Genomic DNA, 18,788 nt, shown 5'->3' with positions numbered 1-18,788 from the left:
GGGGCAGCAGCCCAGGGACGGTGAAGGAGGGAGTGGTGGCAGGGTTCCCAGTGGGAGCTGAGGCGGAGGCAACAGTATTTGGTCCCAGCTTGGATCTGAGCTGTGAGTGCTGAGTTAGGGAGACTCCACGTCCATTTCCCAGGATGGGGAGACTGTGAGGGGCTCACAGGCCTGAGCGGTTGGCTTTGAGCAGGTCAAGTTTAAAATGTCTCCAGCATGTGGGCGAGTCCAAAGCCAGGAGATGGCGCCATTACATGAGAGTGAGATGGAGATGTCAGGGGTAGGGGGAGAGCTAGAGGGGGTGTATTGCCAGGAGGAAGCACCCTGGTCCCTGGAAGGCTGGCAGGCGGGCTGAGTAGCTGTTGTCAAGCTGAGCAGGTCTTCCTAGCTTGCTGGTCATCCGAGTGGGAGCTGGGTCTTACCACATATTCTCCTTTGGTCAGCTGAATTATCCCAACAGTTTTCAGTGCCTAGTCATTTTATTCTTGGACGAGATCCCATTTCATCGGAACTTCTGCAGCTGGCTTGCTCTCCTTGTACAGTCCCTGTCTGGTTTTGGAAATAAGGTGACATGGAACGTTTCCTCACTTCTTGGGGAGTTTGTAGAAGGTAATGCTAGTCTGAGCCTTGTGCTTTCTTTTGCGGGTATTTTAAAAACTAGTGATCCTGTTTTTTAATGGTTATAAGGGCTGTTACTTCTATCCTTCTTCAGCTGCTTTTGGTAAGTTGTTTTCTTTCCTACATTTTCAAATCCGGTCTATAATGTCCTCTTGTCTCTGACGTGGGTGTTTGTCTTCCCTCCCCCTTCCTATCAGAGCCCTTCGCTGTCTGTCCTCTGGCTTTGGGGTCCTGCTTTCTTAGCTCCTCAGGGATCTCTCATCCTTTTTCTTGAGAATGTAAAGGTAAAAACTCCCCCAGAGCGTCTGTAGTGAAGCCCTACAATCTGGCCATGTAAACTTCCACGACTCCTCAGTTTCTTCCCGGGCACCAGTATAAACAGAGCCCAAGCATTTTCTTCACTAGTTCCTGATCCCTGACCCAGTGCCTGCCCGCTTCCCTCTGAGGATTTTTATTTTAAAGAAGTATTTCCTGACTGCTCGGTTACCTGTCTGGGTGGAGGCTCCGTCTCTCACCGAGCTACACCTCTGTGCATTTAGCCTGACTCTCTGGGAGGTGCCCCCAGGTAGTGGTCTCACTTCCCACAGCCAGCACACTAGGTCCTTGCTGCTTTTCTGACAGCCACCCACCTGACCTGTGTGTCATGTGCTATCCCAATGTGATATATTTCTCTCCAGCTGTAACACTGCTTAGATTTTAGGAGTGACTGTATTTTACTAAATAGAACCTTTAAAATTTATTTAAATTGAGGTGAGATTCACACAACATACAATTAATTAAGTTTATAATTCAGTGGCTTTTTTTTTTACTTTCTTGGCTGCACTGCACAACATACAGGATCTTAGTTCCCTGACCAGGGATCAAACCCGTGCCCCCTGCGTTGGAAGCGCAGAGTCTGAACCACTGGACCACCAGGGACAACAATTCAGTGGCATTTAGTACATTCACAATGTTGTGCAACCCCCACCTCTCTCTAATAATCTGAAACTTTTAATTATTAATCTGTCAGTAAAACCGTAAAAGGAGAGGCTTTTCCTGGACCATCCACTTCTATGGACACTGGTTCTGAGTTGGGGCAGCAGAGAGGCCTGGGGAAGAATTGGATCTCAGTGGATCTGGGAGAGAGCCTGGCCCAGGTGCTGTGGATCCAGAGAGGAAGGCTGGTCCTGCAGCCATGTATGTCCACAGGGTACACACACCTGTTCCACCGTGTCCAGTCAGTCCTCAGCAGAGGTCAGGGTCACCTCTGCTCTGGGGCCCTCAGGCCCATCTGGGATTCCACTGAGGTGGCAGAACATCAGGTTCCTTCTCTTCCTTTCTTCTCCAGCCTTTCTCCTGCTCCATAGCTCAAAGAAAGAGTTTTCTTATTCTTTGTCAGAATATTTTCTTAGGCCAGAATCTTGACTTCTTAAGGTTCCAATAATCTCTTTTCTTTCCTCTGATTTCTGTTCTAACAACGCTCTGTTGAAGGAATGAATACCTCATGTCTAGTTTGAATGGTCAGGGACCAAAGAATTTTAGAAATTCAAAGAGAAAATAAGTAATTCAACAATAATGGAGGGCTTCCCTGGTGGCACAGTGGTTAAGAATCTGCCGCCAATGCAGGGGACATGGGTTCAAACCATTCTGGGAAGATTCCACATGCTGTGGAGCGACTAAGCCCGTGCACCACAACTACTGAGCCTGCGCTCTAAAGCCCATGAGCCACAACTGCTGAAGCCCATGTGCCTAGAGCCTATGCTGTGCAACGAGAAGCTACCATGATGAGAAGCCTGCGCACTGCAACGAAGAGTAACCCCCGCTCTCTCAACTAGAGAAAGCCTGTGCACAGCAACGAAGACCCAATGCAGCCAAAAATAAATTAATTAATTTTAAAAAAACTCTTAAAAAAAAACAATGGAGATTCTTTAAGTCTAGTTGGTAACAGGACACTGTCACTCAACTGAACCTATTTATAGACCATTCCACCAGCATTTTCAGGTGCTCATGGAACATTCTCCAGGATAGACAATATCTTAGACCACAAATCACAATGAATTTTAAAAGAATATACTTTTTGTAATTTCAAACTCCAGTGGAATTAGATATTTACAACAAAATGAAGTCTGGAAAAACCCCAAATGTTTGGAAGTTAACACATCTAAATAGTGTGTGGGTCAAAAAGAGTGGAAATCAAAACACAAAATTTGGGGGATGCAGCTAAAGCAGTGCTAGAGGGAAGTGTATAGCTTTTAAACACCTGTATGAGAAAAGAAGAAAGGCCTCACACAACCTAGGCTTCTACCTTAAAACACTAAAGAAGAGCAAACAAAACCCAAAGGAAGCAGAAGGAAAGAAATAGTAATGATTAGCAAGGAGATCAATGAAACAGAAAACAGAAAAAGCACTGACCAACAAAATAACACACATATTACCAAAATCATGAATGAAAAAGGGTACATCACTACCAATCCTACAGAAATGAACAGGACTTACAAGGGAATACTAGGGAAACTATACCAACAAATTAGATTTTAGATGAAATGGACAAATTCCTTAAATTGATGTAACAAAAGTCTTAAGTCTTCATGCAAAGGAAAGCTCAGGTCCACATGGCTTCACTAGTGCATTCTATCAGTAACACTAATCACTCACAAACTCTTCCAGAAAATACAGGAGGGAACACTTCCCAGCTCATTCTATGAGGCTAATGTTATCCTGATACCAAACAAAACAAGAGATCAATGTCCCTCATGAATACAGATGTAAAATCTTTAAAATGTTAGCAACCCAAATACAGCAACATTATACACCACAACCAGGTGGGATTTATCACAGGAATGCAAGGTTGGTTAAACATCTAAAAATCAATTAACATAACAAACCACAGTCATAGAATAAAGGACAAAATCCACAAGATCATCTCAGTGGATGAAGGAAAACATTTGACAAAATCCCACACCTGTTCGTGATAAAAAGTCAACAAACTAGGAATAGAAGGGAGCCTCTTCGACCTGTTAAAGGACATATGTAATTTCCAAATGCTGCTGTATCAAATCATTACAAACTTAGTTGTTTAAGACAACATAAATGGGGACGTCCCTGGTTGCACAGTGGTTAAGAATCCACCTGCCAATGCAGGGGGACACAGGTTCGAGGCTTGGTCTGGGAGGATTCCACATGCCATGGAGCAACTGAGCCCATGCGCCACAACTGCTGAGCCTGCGCTCTGGAGCCCGCCAGCCACAGCTACTGAGCCCGTGTGCCACAACTACTGAAGCCTGCACACCTAGAGCCTGTGCTCCACAATGGGAGAAGCCACCACAACGAGAAGCCCACGCACTGCAATGAAGAGTAGCCCCCGCTCGCCGCAACTAGAGAAAGACTGCACACAGCAATGAAGACCCAACGCAGCTAATCAATCGATAAATAAATAAAAGAAAAAAACCACACAGATGTATCATCTGACAGTTCTGGAGGTCAGAAGTCTGACATGAGTCTCACTGGACTAAAAGCGTCCACAGAGCTGGTTCCTTTTGCAGGCTCTAAGGGAGAATCTGTTTCCTTGCCCTTTCCTGCTGCTAGAGGCACCTGCATTCTTGGCTCCTGACCTCCTTCCTCCATCTTCAAAGGTCAGCAGCTGTGGGTTGAGTCCTTCTCTCATTGCCTCACACTGACCTCTTCTGATGCCCTCTGCCACTTTAGAGGACCCTTGTAATTACACTGGGGCCACCTGGAAAATCCACATTAATCTCACTATCTTAAGGTCAGCTGATTAGCAACCTCAATTCCCCTTTGCCATGTAACCTGACACATTCATGATTCCAGGGATAAGGACATGGACATCTTTGGTTTGGGAGCATTATTCTGTCTGTGACAGCATAAATGAAAAACATAAGCCAGCATCATAATTCACAGTGGATGACTGAATGCTTCCCACTAAAATCAGGAACAAGGCAAGGATATCTGCTCTTGCCACTTCTCAACATTGTACTGATGTGCAGTAAGGCATACACACACACGCACACACACACACACACAAAAGGCAGTATACATATTGGAAAGGAGTAAAAATAAGTAAAAATGTCCTTATTCACAGATGGTGCGATCCTGTATGTGGCTTATCCTAAGGAATCCAGATATACACACATACCTGGAACTAATAAATTCAGTAAGGTCCTAGGACACAAGATTAACAAGAGAAATCTTTTGTATTTGCACATACTAATGACAAACAGTCTGAAAACGAAATTAAAACAACTCCATAATAGCATCAAAACTAACAAAATACTTAGAAATGATCAAAATTAGTGCAAGATTTATACACTGCAAACTAAGAGAAAGAAGATGTAAGTAAATGGAAAGATTCTATAATCCTTGATTAGAAGATCTTTGTGATCTTGGGTTAGGCAAAGAGTTCTTAGACACCACACCAAAATCATGAGCCATGAGAGAAAAAAACTGATAAATTTTGGACTTCATTAAAATAAGCTTTCGTACTTCAAAAGACAACGTGAAAAAAAGGCGACAAACCACAAACAGAAAAATATCTGCAAATGTTATCCTTGATAATCCATAATATATAAAGTCTTATATCCATAATATATAGTGTTGCAACTCGGTAAGGAGTCAACTCAGTTAAAAAATGGACAAAAGTCTTGAACAGACACTTCACCAAAGAAGATATAAGAATGCCAACAAGCACATGAATAGGTGCCCAATATCAACTGTCAGAGGAACAGAAGAGCTAAAAAACAAAAGAAAACAAAACTGACCATACCAAATAGTAGTGAGAATGTGGAATTGGAATTCTCGTAATTTGTAAAATGATACAATCATTTTGGAAAACAGTTTTTTAAAAACTAGACATAAATACTATGTGAACCGGTAATTCCACTCCTAAGAATCTACCCAAGAGGAGTGAAAGCTACGTCCACACAAAAACTCATACACAAATGTTCATGGCAATATTATTCATAATAACCCCAAAATAGGAACAAACCAGATGTCTATCATCTGATGAATAAACAAATGTGGCAAATCCATAAAACAGAATATTGTCCAGCCATAACAAGGAATGAAGTACTGATATACACTATGTAGATGAACCCTGAAAACATGCTCAGTGCAAAAGGTGAGATACAGAAGGCCACGGATTGTATGGGGATGTTCTAAAGCTGGACTGTGCGTGTGGCTGCACAGCTGTACACATTTACTAAGAATCACTGAATTTTATATCGACAGTGGGTGAACTTTATGGTGTGAGAATTGTACATCAATCAAGCTGTTTTAGAAACAATCGTTGGGTAAAGGCACCACAATTAATACTTTATTACATTATCCCAGCATACTTCTAGAAAAATATTTCAGCTAAGACGAAATGAAAGAGGAAAAAAGGTAACACAATAGTATCAAAAGTAACAACCATCTACAGGAAAAAAAAAATCTAAAAAATATATGCAAGATCGTAACGTGGAAATCTACAAAAACACCACTGAAAGAAACTGAAGACGACCTAATGCCATGTCCACAGACTGGAAGACTCAAACTGCAACACAAGTCAAACCTGGACAGGCTGCTCCCACCGTAGACAAGGAAACACACAGACCACGAAGAGCCTGGAAGCTCTTGCAGACAGAGAAGGATCTGCTCTGCCTCCATGGTTCAGGGGGAGCCCAGAAAGGGCCAGGCTGTGCGGCCCCTGACCACAGCAAGGGTGGCGTCCAGGAGCGAGGAGGGAAGGAAAGCCACTGTGCTAAATGTGGGGAGGCGATCATAACCCACCAAAAAGAATGAAACTTGAGCATCACCTCACTCTTAGGAAGTGAAAGAGAAAGGGTGGCCCAAAGATGTCACAGAGAAAGGTAGGGCAGTGACGTGTTCACACAATATTTTAAGAGAATACACTCAAGTCCATGTGCCGAACGGGACCTGAAATCATGATACATACATCGGCCTAGATAAAAAATCTTTTTTTGCAGTTTTTCCATTTAAGGAACACCTTATGAGACCACGTTAAAATTAAGAACTCTCACCAGAATCACAATGAAGAGAATGGAGATGCAAACCACGGTGCAGAAGACAACACTGGCCACACATACCTAACAAGGGGCTTGCATCCAGGATACAGTTTTAAAAAAACGTAAGTCACACTGACAGCAAGAGACTTAAACATGTACTTTACAGAAAAGGACAATCCACTGGCCAGTGAGCCTCCCTATGAAAAGCTGCCATCATTGGTGATTGAAGAAACACAGGACAATGAAAGCCACTGTCCCCCCACTTTCAGGGCTGAGAGTAGACAGGGTGGGGGTGGTGTTGAGAGCACCCCTATTGCCCCAGGAAGGTGTGACCCCTAACTACCCAGGAAGGGGGTGGCCTTACCTGCAAGGATGACACAGGCTGGTCCCAGTGGGTCCACTCAGGACCACAGAAACGCACAAGGACCCCACAGGGTTGCAGCACCACGACAGGAAGGAGGGAAGGGATGCTATGACTTGGCACACGAGTGGCCGGGCCTGGGGCTCCCGTACAACACCATTTCCACGAAGACCAGAAACCAGACTCCTCTGGGGGACCCTTGGGGTGAACTGGAAAGAGAGGCCAAGGCAGTAGTCAGCCTGGGTCAGGACTGGCCGCTTTGGGGGAGCAGGGACAGAGCTGGCCCCGGGCTGCCAGGATAGAGGTCTTCTCTGAACTCAGCGGGCTGAACGCCAGTGTTACCGCAGGACTCGAGAAAGGTTTACAAATACCTAACCCGCCTGCCGCAGTCCCGACAAGGGTTCTCCGCCACACAAGCTCTACTGGGGGTTTACAGGAAGTTTCCAGCCCCAACCCTCCAAGTGTGAGGAGACAGGAATGCTAACCCTCCTTCCAGTCCACGTGCCCCTGGCCCGCATGCGGGGAGTTTCCTGGTGAAGAGGCCCCATGGCCCCGGACTCCTGCTGAGTCCGCATTTTCTGCTGTGTAAATGTATGTTTACCGTGTAAATTTCTGGGTGTGGACTTTCTCCCTGCAGATCTATAATTTCTCAGAAGAGAAGCTGAGAAACGACCTGGAAAAAAATCAAAGCTCAATAAAGGGAGGAAGACAAAGCCGCCCCTCAGCACTGCTGCGGGATGAGCTGGGGAGGGGGCGCCACGAGGCTCGGGGGCGGGCCTGGGCTCCAGCCTCTCCTGGGCCCGGACAGCTCCTGCCTACCTCACTTCTTCTCTCCTCACCATGTACCTTTCAGGAGGCAGACCTGACTTCCTCCTCTGCCTCACCAAGAGGTTCGAGAGTCTCCTAAACCTCGACAAGCCTTGCCCTCCCCAGACTCAGTTTTGCCTTTTTCAATGCCTTCTGGCCCCTTCCGAGCACAGGCCCCCCGCCCCAGGCAGAGCAGAGGGACCGGTGGGCAGGCACAGCTAGCAGCCAGAGGAAGGGTCCTCGGTAAAGGAGGGAGGGGTGGCTGGAGAGTACCACTGCACCTGGCAGCCCGGGGGAGATGTGGTCAGATCTGGAAGAGCAGAGCCCAGGGCTCCCCAGGTGGAGGGGAGGATGGCACCCGGAATCAAGCAGCCACACCCCTTCTTACCATGTCTGACCTGTGGCTGACCTCAGGCCGGGCACTGGGTACCTGTCCCAGGGCCTGTGCAGTGCAGGGTGGCCGTGGCCCCAAAGGAGCCCTGGAGGGCAGGATGGGGCCCACTGCTGGTGGGGGCTGGTCTCACAGCCACAAGACCTCGCCCCCGAGGCCAGCCGTCCCCCACTCTCTTCCTGGGAGGACATTGTTGGGGAAAGCAAACACAAAGTGGCCGGAGCCCTGCCAAGCATTCCTAGAAGAGGCTAGGGGGAGGGGCAGTGGCCAGACAGCAGCTGACCCTGAGGTCACGGGAGAAGCCAAGGCTGGGCCAGGCCCCTGGGAGCTTGAACAAGGACCCCACCCAGGCAGTTAGGAAATGGGGAGGAGGGGGGAGTGGTCAGCATGCCGGGGGTAGATGGGCAGGCCCATTTAGAGACATGTGGTTCCCGCTTAACTCCCACATGGCCATCTGCTGGGAGGGAAGACCCTAGGAGCCCCCTGAGGGGCCCCTACCCACAGGCAGGGGGGCCGGCTGAGCATAAGCCCCTCACAGGCTGCTCCAAGGGAGACCCCCGCCCAGCACTGCCTGCAGCCCCAGCTCTGCTCCGCCCAGCCCTGCAGGGGGATGGGAAGATGGGGGGGTTGGGAAGATGGGGGGATGGGCCCCCATTGTCCCTCAGAGCTGCACCCCGGGCCACCCTGCACCCTGAAGATGCGTCAGGGCAGATGCAGCCCCCAGCCTGTCCCCTGTGCCATCCGCACCCTGGGCCTCAGTGCTGATGCTGGCAGCCCGGCAGGAGGGGGTTAATGGAGCTGGGGCCAGCAGGCTGGGCTGGCCGGTGACAAGGGTGCTGGCTGCCCCAGAGGCAGTGGGGAAATCCAGAGGGCAGGAGCAGCCGGCCCCAACAGACGCGCCCCGCTCCCTGCCCGCCTGCGGCCTGCTCTGCACGAGGGATGGCCCTGAGGAGAGGTGAGGCCCCCACGTGCCCCAGCCACTCACTTCGGTGGGGGGGGGCGACCGTGTGCCCCCAAGCCCACTGGGGTAGGGGCTGCCCCCAGGGAGGGCTCAGCTCTAGGTGGGCCGGGGCTCTGGGAGCCCATGGGGGAAATGTGGCCACTTGGGGTGGTGGGGTGCCTGGCCCTGGAGAATCGCTGTTGCCTCCTGCCCCCTCCTCTCCTACCCGAGGGCCCAGGCTGGCAGCGCAGGGGAGGAAGGGCCCCCACACTGCCACCCCAGGGGCCCTGCCTCAGACCCTCCACTGGGCCAGGGCGTGCTGCCCTCCCAGCTGCTCAGAGGCCAGGCTATTGCCACCCTGTCCCCTCTCGGAGCCTAGCCCAATCCAGCTGGTGTGTCCACCCTGGGACCCGGAACTCTCAGAGACCAGAGAGAGGCCTGATGTGGTGGGCAGCCCAGTGCCCAGTGGAACTTATGGGGGATTGTTGCTGTGGAGCCTGGCATCCTTTGTCCTGTGCCACAACCCAACCTCTGGTGGGTCAGTGGCCTGGGGTCCCCATCTGCCCTTGAGGCCTGCACCCTCTTCCTCTCCCCACACCAGCACTGGGCCAAGTCCCTGGGTGCATGCCGGACACACTACGGAGGTGAGTATCCCCCAGTCGGGGGTCTAGCTGGGGCAGCGGGCATCCAGCTCACTGTCCAGAAAATCAGGGCAGCAAGCCTGCTCCAGAACGTTCTCTCACACTTTCCTCCAGGCCTGCCTGGCAGCCTAGCCTGGCTTGAGTGTCCACCTTGGGGATGCAGATGAACACACGGCCTAGTGGCCAGGTTCCCAGCCTTCAGTTTTCTCTAGAACAGGCACTGCCACCCCGTCGGTCCTGTGGGGTGGAAAGGGCAGTTGGTTTTGAACCAGATAAGGTCCCAGTCGTCCTGCCTGGTCTCCGCTTCCCATTTAAGTGAGGGACGCAGATCTCAGCCCACACCTTCTCTGGTCCGGTCAGCAGTACCTTCTCTAAACGGTTGTGTGCTGTGGTCCAGGTGTGTGGCTGAGGCCTGGAAGGTTCCATGTCTTGCTTGCCCTGGGCTCACATCCTGGGCCGCCTCAGTGCTGCCTCCCCAAGCCCCTCTCCCCACAGGAGGCCCGGCCCTGGTGGTGCTGCTGGTCTCCTGGGCAGTGCTGGGGTCCCACAGCCTGGAGGGAGAGGAGCCCGCGGCACCGGCAGACCCCGAGGGCCCCCAGTGCCCAGCCGTCTGCTCCTGCGGCCACGACGACTACACGGATGAGCTCAGCGTCTTCTGCAGCTCTCGGAACCTCACGCGTCTGCCCAATGGCATCCCGGACGGCACCAGGGCCCTGTGGCTGGACGGAAACAACTTCTCCTTCATTCCCGCGGCCACCTTCCGGAACCTCTCCAGCCTGGGCTTCCTCAACCTGCAGGGCAGCGGGCTGGCCAGCCTGGAGCCACAGGCGCTGCTGGGCCTGCAGAACCTGTACCACCTGCACCTGGAGCGGAACCAACTGCGCAGCCTGGCGGCCCGCACCTTCCTGCACACGCCGGGCCTGGCCTCGCTCGGCCTCAACAACAACCTGCTCAGCCGGGTAGATGAGGGCCTCTTCAGGGGCCTTGCCCACCTCTGGGACCTGAACCTGGGCTGGAACAGCCTGGCCGTGCTGCCCGACACTGCGTTCCAGGACCTGGCCAGCCTACGCGAGCTGGTGCTGGCGGGCAACAAGCTTGCCTACCTGCAGCCCGCGCTCTTCTGCGGCCTCAGCGAGCTCCGCGAGCTGGACCTGAGCAGGAATGCCCTGCGGAGCGTCAAAGCCAATGTCTTCGTCAAGTTGCCCAAGCTCCAGAAGCTCTACCTGGACCACAACCTCATCGCCGCCGTGGCCCCAGGTGCCTTCCTGGGCATGAAAGCGCTGCGCTGGCTGGACCTGTCACACAACCGCGTGGGTGGCCTCCTGGAGGACACCTTCCCAGGGCTGCTGGGCCTGCACGTTCTGCGCCTCTCACACAATGCCATTGCCGGCCTTCGGCCCCGGACCTTCAAGGACCTGCACTTCCTGGAGGAGCTGCAGCTCGGCTACAACCGTATCCGGCAGCTGCCGGAGGAGGCCTTCGAGGGCCTGGACCAGCTGGAGGTGCTGGCGCTCAACAACAACCAGCTCCAGGAGCTCAAGGCGGGCGTCTTCCTGGGCCTCTACAACCTGGCCGTCATGAACCTCTCCGGCAACTGTCTGAGGAACCTTCCAGAGCAGGCGTTCCAGGGCCTGGGCAAGCTGCACAGCCTGCACCTGGAGGGCAGCTGCCTGGGCTGCCTCGGCCCACACACCTTCACCGGCCTCTCGGGGCTGCGCCGGCTCTTCCTCAAGGACAACGGCATTGCGGCCATCGATGAGCAGAGCCTGGGGGGGCTGGCCGAGCTGCTGGAGCTGGACCTCACCTCCAACCAGCTCACGCACCTGCCTGGCCAGCTCTTCCAGGGCCTCAGCCACCTGGAGTACCTCCTCCTCTCCCGCAACCGGCTGTCTGCGCTATCGGTGGATGCCCTGGGGCCCCTGCAGCGCATCTTCTGGCTGGACATGTCGCACAACCGCCTGGAGGCGCTGCCTGAGACTGTGCTCGCGCCGCTGGGGCGGCTGCGCTACCTCAGCCTCCGGAACAACTCGCTGCGGACCTTCGTGCCGCAGCCCCCCGGCCTGGAGCGCCTGTGGCTCGAGGGCAACCCCTGGGACTGCGGCTGCCCCCTCAAGGCCCTGAGGGCCTTCACCCTGCAGCACCCGGGCGTCGTGCCCCGCTTTGTCCAGGCCATGGCGGAGGGAGACGACGACCGCCAGCCGCCCGCATACGCCTACAACAACATCACCTGCGCCAGCCCCCCCAGCGTCTTGGGCCTTGACCTGCGCGACGTCAGCGAGGCCCACTTTGCCCACTGCTGACTGGAGGCCACCCTGGGGTCTGGAAGGGCCCTCGCCACCCCAGGGGACATGGACCTGGGACCGGTGGGCCCCAGCCTGGTCCCTGAGGGCCTGACCAGGAGGGTTGGGGACACAGCCTCCCCAGCTATCATCAATTAAAAGCAACCCAATAAATGTGGCCGCGTATGAGGTTGTGTGGGGAGCTCAGGGAGGGAGGAGTGCTGGCTGGGCCGCGGGCCCCTCTATGCCGTGCCTGCCCCACCTCTGGCTGCCTTGGTCCCACATGCCTGTCCACAACCCTTCCTGTCCTGTGCCCAGACTCTCTTCTCGTCCACTAGTCCCCAGGCCCCATTCCCCACCTGAGGAGTGGCGGGCACTTACTCAGGTCCTCCAGGAACCTCGGCATCTCAGCCCCCCTCGCTGGGCAGCGTCCTCGGAGGTGGCCTGGTCCTGGGACGCTGGGGCCCAGCTGCTCCTGCTGAGGCCAGCCTGGGGCCAGAGGGGGTGCAGACCCTCACTCTCCAGATCCCTGTGCTCCTGGCTAAACCCCTCAACAGTTCTGGCCCCACTCCCCACACCCCCACAAGAAACATCCATCCTTGGTACACTCCTCGCCTCCCCATCTGCCCCCACGAAGTGGTACCTGAGGGCTGCTTCCCCAGGCCCCCTGCCACCTGTGCCCCAGGGACCGTTCCACATTCTCTACTGAGCACCCCATCTCTCCCATTGGGAAGAACAGCACACCATGCCACCATTCTGTTTTCCAAAACCTCCCCCTCCTGGCCTGCCTTGGAGACGTGCAGGGAAAACCCCCAGGACTCTGTTTCACACTCACCTTTCTGCTCTTCAGTTCAACCCCTCAGGCCCGCAGCACGGAGGGCGGGGCAGGCACTTAGCTCTCACTGGGCCAAGCATGGCCACTCACACAAGTTACCCGACAAACTCTCCCCAAACGTATCTTCACCCGAGTCTTCAGGAGCCTGTCGACGACAGGGCTGTTGGCCCAGTTCCTGGGACTTAGGGAGTTGACACTGTCTGCCACAGGACATGGTGACACTAAGCCAGGGAGGCGGGACCAGAGCAGAATGATCTAGAAAGGTCAGACCTGTAACCACGGCGGTGGGACGCGTTTATTTTGGGCTCCTCTGAATTACAAGTTTGACACCTTACTGGGTGCTGCTGCCTGTTTCACCAGGATTATAGGCCCAGTGCGCTCCCAGACACACAAGCTTTGTGAACAATGTGGAGACTTGGCTGTCGGGAGCAGCCAGTCTGTCTGGGGCATGTAAGTACCGAGCTGCACCACCAGGGAGGTCAGGCCACGGCATCGCGACCTCACACTATCCCCGGGCCCTGCCACAGGCCAACCAGGCGGAACCACCGACTGTCAGTGGCTCTGATGCTGAGATGCTACTGAAGCACCAGAAATGTCCAGGGCAGGCCCACGGGGAGAGGAGCACATGGTGACGGCAGCCCAGGGCCACGGGTTCCAGGAACCGTGCTGCCACCTCTGCTCCGGGCTGTGAGCACGAGCCCCACAGCACACAGAGGAGACACTCAAACTGCCTCGGTCAGGAAAGTCCAACAGGCGCCTCGTTCAGAATCTTTTGGGCTATGCAGGAGAGCGCGGGAAACGCGGGACTCTCGGGGAACCCCTGGATGAAGTCTCGGCCCTCCTCCAGGCTCCGCGTGAGCTCGGGGTCCAGGGGCACAGAGCCTGGGAGAGAGAAGGGAAGGGGGCAGAGAAGGGGCCAGGTGGTGAGAGCAAAGCCCGGGGCCAGGAGGCCATGTCCACGCTCCCCACAGCCCAGGAGCCCGCTGGCAGTGCCGCTTTAGCCGAGAGCAGACACCTCTTGCTGAGGTGCCTGGCAGGAAGGTACTCTTGGCCTCAATCTCCACTGGGACGGCCAGCAACCTGCCCAGCAGGCCCGGCCCCACCACCTCTCGGGCTCCGGCCACTGGAAGAAAGCACAGAGCGAGTGCTGGGGACATGGTCCCGTGCCACCCACGGTGTCCCTGATACAGGCTCGCAGAGCCTTGGCCGCCCCTCTGCACCTCCGTGGTCTCAGCAGGCGTCTTAGCCGTGGACGCCCACTCAAAGCCCGGGGGGCTGCCTCTGTCCAGTTGGTGGGAACCAATTTGTTAGAGATTAGCTGACACTCGCAGCTCAGGGAGGACGGGACTTTCCACCCTCCTCTTCTCTTCCCTGGGCGCAGGAGGCGTAGGGAGGTAAGGCCACCTAGAGCAGGGGCCCCGGGGCAGCCCTGGCTCGCTCACCCAGGAAGGGGACTCCAGCGTGTCTGGCCAGCTCCTCGCCGCCTCCCCTGGAGAAGATGTTGGTGCACTCCTAGAACACAGAGGTGTGGGGTCCACCTCCAGGCCTCTCACCACCCTCGAAGGGGAGGGGCCGACCACCCACGCCCCCGACTTCCTGCAACTTCCTACAACTCACCGCGCAGTGTGGGCAGACGAAGCCGCTCATGTTCTCCACGACCCCGATCACCCGCAACCCCACCTTCTTACAGAAGGTCAGCTCCCGCCTCACGTCCCCCACGGACACTGCCTGGAGACCAGGAAAGAGACGGGACCAGTTGATGGGCATCCCAAAAACTCAGCCAAGATGAGCGGAAAGAGTAGGGCAAAGCACCTGCCCCAGGGTGAGGGTGCTCCCGTAGTACCTGGGGTGTGGTGACCACGAGGGCCCCCAGGGGGCTGTAGGGGCGCAGGGCGTCCACCACGGCCATGTGCTCATCAGAGGTCCCCGGGGGCGTGTCCACAACCAGGTAGTCCAGCTGCCCCCAGGCCACATCGGACACAAACTGCTTTATCAGTGCTGTGGAGACCCAGGGTGGCCCGGGGTCGGGGAGAGAGCAGGCGAGGCAGGGTCTCACAAAGGGGTCACACGAAGCCCGCTGCCTCCTCCCAGCCCTGGGGCAGGGCGGTGTCTGTGGGTTCCGGTACCACCGGGCACCCCGAGAGCTGCGTGTGCCATTCCTCACCAGGGGCAGGATGAGTACAGCAAGGTGGGGAGACCCTTCCCCACCCTACCCCTAGGACTTCTGCTCGGGCCTTAGCTGAGGATGGCTAGCGCGGACCTCCCTGGGGCGGGTATCTGTGCCCGAGAGGTGGCCTGTGGTGGAATGCCACACCAGTGTGTCCTGGAAGCAGCCCCCACCCTGAGCTTGCTCTCACACCTGGCAGCCTCGCTCTGCCTACCAGAGGGAGTTTAATGCCATCTGCTTGTGCAAAGGCACCAGAGCCCCACCAGGCACCCCACGCTGGGTGGTCTGAGCCCCAGGGGATGGACCAGGTGGCTGAAGGCTTCACAGCTGGGTCTCACGCTCTTGCCCCCCAGGCCCGCTGTCTGAATACTTGCGGGCTGACTGCTCAGGTGCACGGCGGGAGAGTCTTGGAAATGAAAAGGCCAGCACTAGAGTCTTTCGAACTTTACCCGAGGCTGGTGCTGTGGGGGGAGGGCTGTGTGGAGGAGAGCCAGCAGCCCTGGGGCTCCTGCACCAAGAGGGCAGCTGGGGAGGCCAGCAGGCTGACAGTGCTGTCCCCTGGCCGGTCATTACCGTTCTTCTTGGGGCCTCTCCACACCACTGCCTCATCCGGCTTCTCTAGCAGGAAGCCCACAGACATGAGGGAGATGCTCTGCTCCTGGTCCACGAAGACAGGCACCCAGCCACTGTCGCACTGATGCACAGCCTTGCCCTGCACCCGGAGCATGCGGGGGATGCTGGGGCCACACAGGTCCACGTCGAGGATACCCACCTGCAAGGAGGCGGGACGTCCACGCGGCATGCAGGGCACTGGCCAAGGCCCACAAGGGGCAGGGGTGGCGGCTCAGGAGATGGGAGGCACTCACCTTCTTGCCTGCGTGGCGCAGGGCCAGGGCCAGCTCCGTGGAGATGGTGCTTTTCCCAACACCCCCCTTTCCCGAGAGAACGAGGATGATGTGCCGGACGCCGGCCAGGTTTCCAGGCTCTAGTCAGAAGGACAACAGGGGAGGAGGGCAGGGCTCTCCTTCGTACCAGCCGCCCTCCATGCTCATTCACTGCGGGGTCACCAGGTACTTCCTACATCCCAGGTCCTGAGACCAGGGCAGTCCTGAGACCTGCTCCATCACCCCGGCATGAGCAAACACGCCCCTGCGAAAGGGCTTCCAGCAGGCCCCAGACCCAACCTACCAGTTCCTCAAAAATGGCTGCTCCCACTCTGTTTGGGGCAGGGCTGCTAGGGCAGGAAATGCCTCAAACTGCTCCTCTTTCCAGCATGCACACCTGTGAGCTCATGTGCACCTGTGAGCTCATGCGCACAAGGCCAGCAAAGGCCAATTCGAGCCAAAGACTCCCAGCTGATTCCAAGGGAAATGGGTGGAGACTAACGTAAATAGGGCGCTCGTTACAGTCAGGAGGTACACCTGTGCCAGGGCAGCACTCATGGCTCTGAGGTCTGATCTGTAGGTGCCCAGCCCCCTCCCCTGGGGTCAGAAGAGGCACTCAAGGCAGCCCTGGCCTCCAGTTCTCAGGAGGGAGGCCACAGCTCTGCGGAAGCAACCACAATCGTGTGGGTGCGGACGTCAGGTCACCTGGATGGCTGAAGGTCGTGCCTTAAGAAACCCTGGGTACACAAGGGTGGCCAAGGCATCAGTGCCATGCCCCAGGCAGGCCCGGGCCCAACCACTCTGGGAAGCCCTGCTGGTCGCTCTGCCCCAGCTGCTCTTCCTTTCAATGAGCCTGAAATGCCACCCTGTAAATACTAACCATTCCAATCCCTGCCTCCCCACAGCAGTTGCCATCTGCATACAAACAACCCTAAGCCCCCTGCAAAATGCCCAACTTCTTGCCCCAGCGCCCTTAGGACCTCACCATTGAGACTCCTGCCTGGCCTGCAGCAAGCTGCTCACTCACTCCACCACCCTCACTGCATACCCGGGTCCCCAGGAGGGGCTCAACGAAAGGTGAATAAGCACTGTCCCCCCTCCTGACCCATCTCTCATGGGTAGGTTCAAAGGCCCCCGCCACCAAAGCCTCCCTAGAAAGAATTCAAGAGTGCTCCTGGCCTGGTTTTCCAGCAGGTCTTTGTCACAAATGCGTTCTAGCGCCTGTCCTGGGTCTCCGTCTGGTACTGGGGGCCGAGAGATCTCATAAGGTGACAAGGAAAGGGCGCCCCCCCCAACCACCCAGATCATTGCCTACAAATACCTTGGACACCATGCCTCAGGCCACCTCTGCGTCAACTTAAAAGGCTATTACTTAAATTGCTTTAATATCAAAAAGTACTTGGGAATCAATTTCACCCTTCTTTGGTGTGGGGAGGGGTGGTCTGGTAGAAACTAGGGAAAGAACAAGCCAGATGTGGGTCCTGATTCCTACTCGCCCTTCGTGCGGGTGCTGCACTGCCAAGCCCCTAATAGTGAAGACTTGCTCTCCTCACTGGTGGGACTGGGGAACTTTATCTGCTTGAGCATCACACAGGACGCTGCTGCTCCCAAGTCACTTCTCACACAACAATCCTTAGGAGCCAACCACAAGAAACTTTCACTTGTAAGAATACTGAAAAAGTTTATAAACAGATTATCAACGATAATCCGAGTGCCTATTAGATGTAAGAGGCTGCCCTGGAAGGGGCAAAGGAAAGCAGTATCTCCCCATGGAGGGAAGTAAAAGGCACCCTGTATGGATAAAAAGCCCAGTCAAACCTTAAGTCCGACCAAACCATGATTATTTGATACGCTGGACAAATATGGAAGTTCTTGTATGTAAAGAATCTTTCCAGAAAGATACGAGTGACACCAGGAGTTGCCTCTGGGCACAGGGAGGTTTACTGCAAAGCCCGTTAGGCTTTTCTACTTTCCATGTACATTTCCCCCTTAGTTAAAAGAGAAACCTTCATCCATCAATCTAGAAGCTATTCCTCTCACCTTGTAGCAAGTCTGCCCTTATCATAACAAACTTTTTCAGATTTTTCTCTCCAGCGTTACATTTATAATCCGATGGATGAATCCAGCGTTGTAAGAGCTTTGTGCTCATGGTACCAGACCTGAGGTCTTTTGGAAGATAACGTGGCTAGGCTGGGCGAATCCGATTGTGCCCAATGTACATATTCCGTCCCACGCAACTTTCCTTTATATATATATATCTCAAGGCTTAAAAAGCAGAATAATACTTCTACAAACAACTGCGAGTATGTGACGTTCCAGTTTCTCCTTCTTAGAGCTCCTTATTCAAGCAAGACTTCCTTCTAAGCGCCGTAATGACGCACGCGAGCACCTCTGAGACCTTTACACTGTAAATCAGACGGTGTGCTAAAACCCGGAGCCCTGACCAGCAGCTGCGGGCCGGCCCCTTCCCTCTTCCCTCGGCGCCCGCGGACCGAAAACGCCCCGCAGCCCAGCATACTCACCTGCTGCCGCCTCCATCCCACCCGGGTGGCCGCACGGCTTCCAGCCACTTCCTCCTCGCACAGTCCGCCTCCCTGCCTGAGTAAAGTGCCTTCGGACCAATGGGCAGCGCGAACCCTCCCCCTGACTCCTCTTGATAGGCCCATTCGCGCTATCCTCAGCCAATCAGATCGCACGAGGGGGTGCACGCAGGTTCCGGCGCAGACGACGTACAGGACCTAGACCCACTTCCGTGTCAACGCCCCAGCGTGAGGCCGCTTCTTTTCCTCGCCCCGCGTCCAATGGGCGCGCGGGCCTTGTCTCCGACCGCTTGAGATGTGGCCAATGGGGACGTCGGATCAGGATT

The 18,788-nt window shown here is 55.1% G+C and overlaps 2 protein-coding genes and 1 long non-coding RNA gene across 7 annotated transcripts; 1 reads left to right on the top strand and 2 right to left on the bottom strand.

The window, feature by feature from the left end:
* Positions 1-1,080: 1,080 nt before the first annotated feature.
* On the bottom strand, positions 1,081-10,238 carry LOC309645979. The gene is made up of 3 exons (XR_014255148.1): positions 10,100-10,238; positions 6,982-9,994; positions 1,081-2,079 (listed from the first exon to the last, which is right to left on the bottom strand). It is a non-coding gene; the product is annotated as an uncharacterized lncRNA (long non-coding RNA).
* On the top strand, positions 8,969-12,225 carry IGFALS (insulin like growth factor binding protein acid labile subunit; the record flags this gene model as incomplete). The annotated part of the gene is given in 5 exon segments (XM_082431844.1): positions 8,969-9,001; positions 9,003-9,041; positions 9,043-9,114; positions 9,116-9,131; positions 10,253-12,225. Coding segments are annotated over 5 exon segments (1,965 nt in total). The 3' UTR covers positions 12,058-12,225.
* Positions 12,226-13,144: 919 nt separating this feature from the next.
* NUBP2 (NUBP iron-sulfur cluster assembly factor 2, cytosolic) lies at positions 13,145-18,574 on the bottom strand. 5 transcript variants are annotated; one of them, XM_082431871.1, is made up of 8 exons: positions 18,445-18,475; positions 17,963-18,088; positions 15,905-16,023; positions 15,612-15,810; positions 14,715-14,869; positions 14,489-14,599; positions 14,314-14,383; positions 13,145-13,753 (listed from the first exon to the last, which is right to left on the bottom strand). In XM_082431871.1, exons 1-8 carry the CDS (start codon positions 18,458-18,460, stop codon positions 13,608-13,610), a joined length of 942 nt encoding a protein of 313 aa, XP_082287997.1. In that variant the 5' UTR covers positions 18,461-18,475; the 3' UTR covers positions 13,145-13,607. The 5 variants fall into 5 exon arrangements, with proteins under 5 accessions (XP_082287997.1, XP_082287993.1, XP_082287994.1 ...); XM_082431867.1 differs by lacking the exon at positions 17,963-18,088 and having other exon boundaries at positions 18,445-18,573; XM_082431868.1 differs by lacking the exon at positions 17,963-18,088 and having other exon boundaries at positions 15,612-15,750; positions 18,445-18,573.
* Between the last annotated feature and the right edge of the window lie 214 nt (positions 18,575-18,788).

This window comes from Balaenoptera physalus, assembly GCF_965194825.1.
Source record: "Balaenoptera physalus genome assembly, chromosome: 16".
NCBI classification, from domain to species: domain Eukaryota; kingdom Metazoa; phylum Chordata; class Mammalia; order Artiodactyla; family Balaenopteridae; genus Balaenoptera; species Balaenoptera physalus.
The sequence above is the reverse complement of the archived record's forward strand: the minus strand, read 5'-3'. Positions and strand labels throughout refer to the sequence as shown.

Excerpts from the sequence above, each read along its gene's own strand:
- NUBP2 (XM_082431871.1), bottom strand. Across the intron at positions 16,024-17,962 it reads AAGGGCAGACTTGCTACAAG|AGCCTGGAAACCTGGCCGGC; the intron begins GTGAGAGGAATA and ends CCTTCTGACTAG. Across the intron at positions 14,384-14,488 it reads TCGTCTGCCCACACTGCGCG|GAGTGCACCAACATCTTCTC; the intron begins GTGAGTTGTAGG and ends TCTGTGTTCTAG.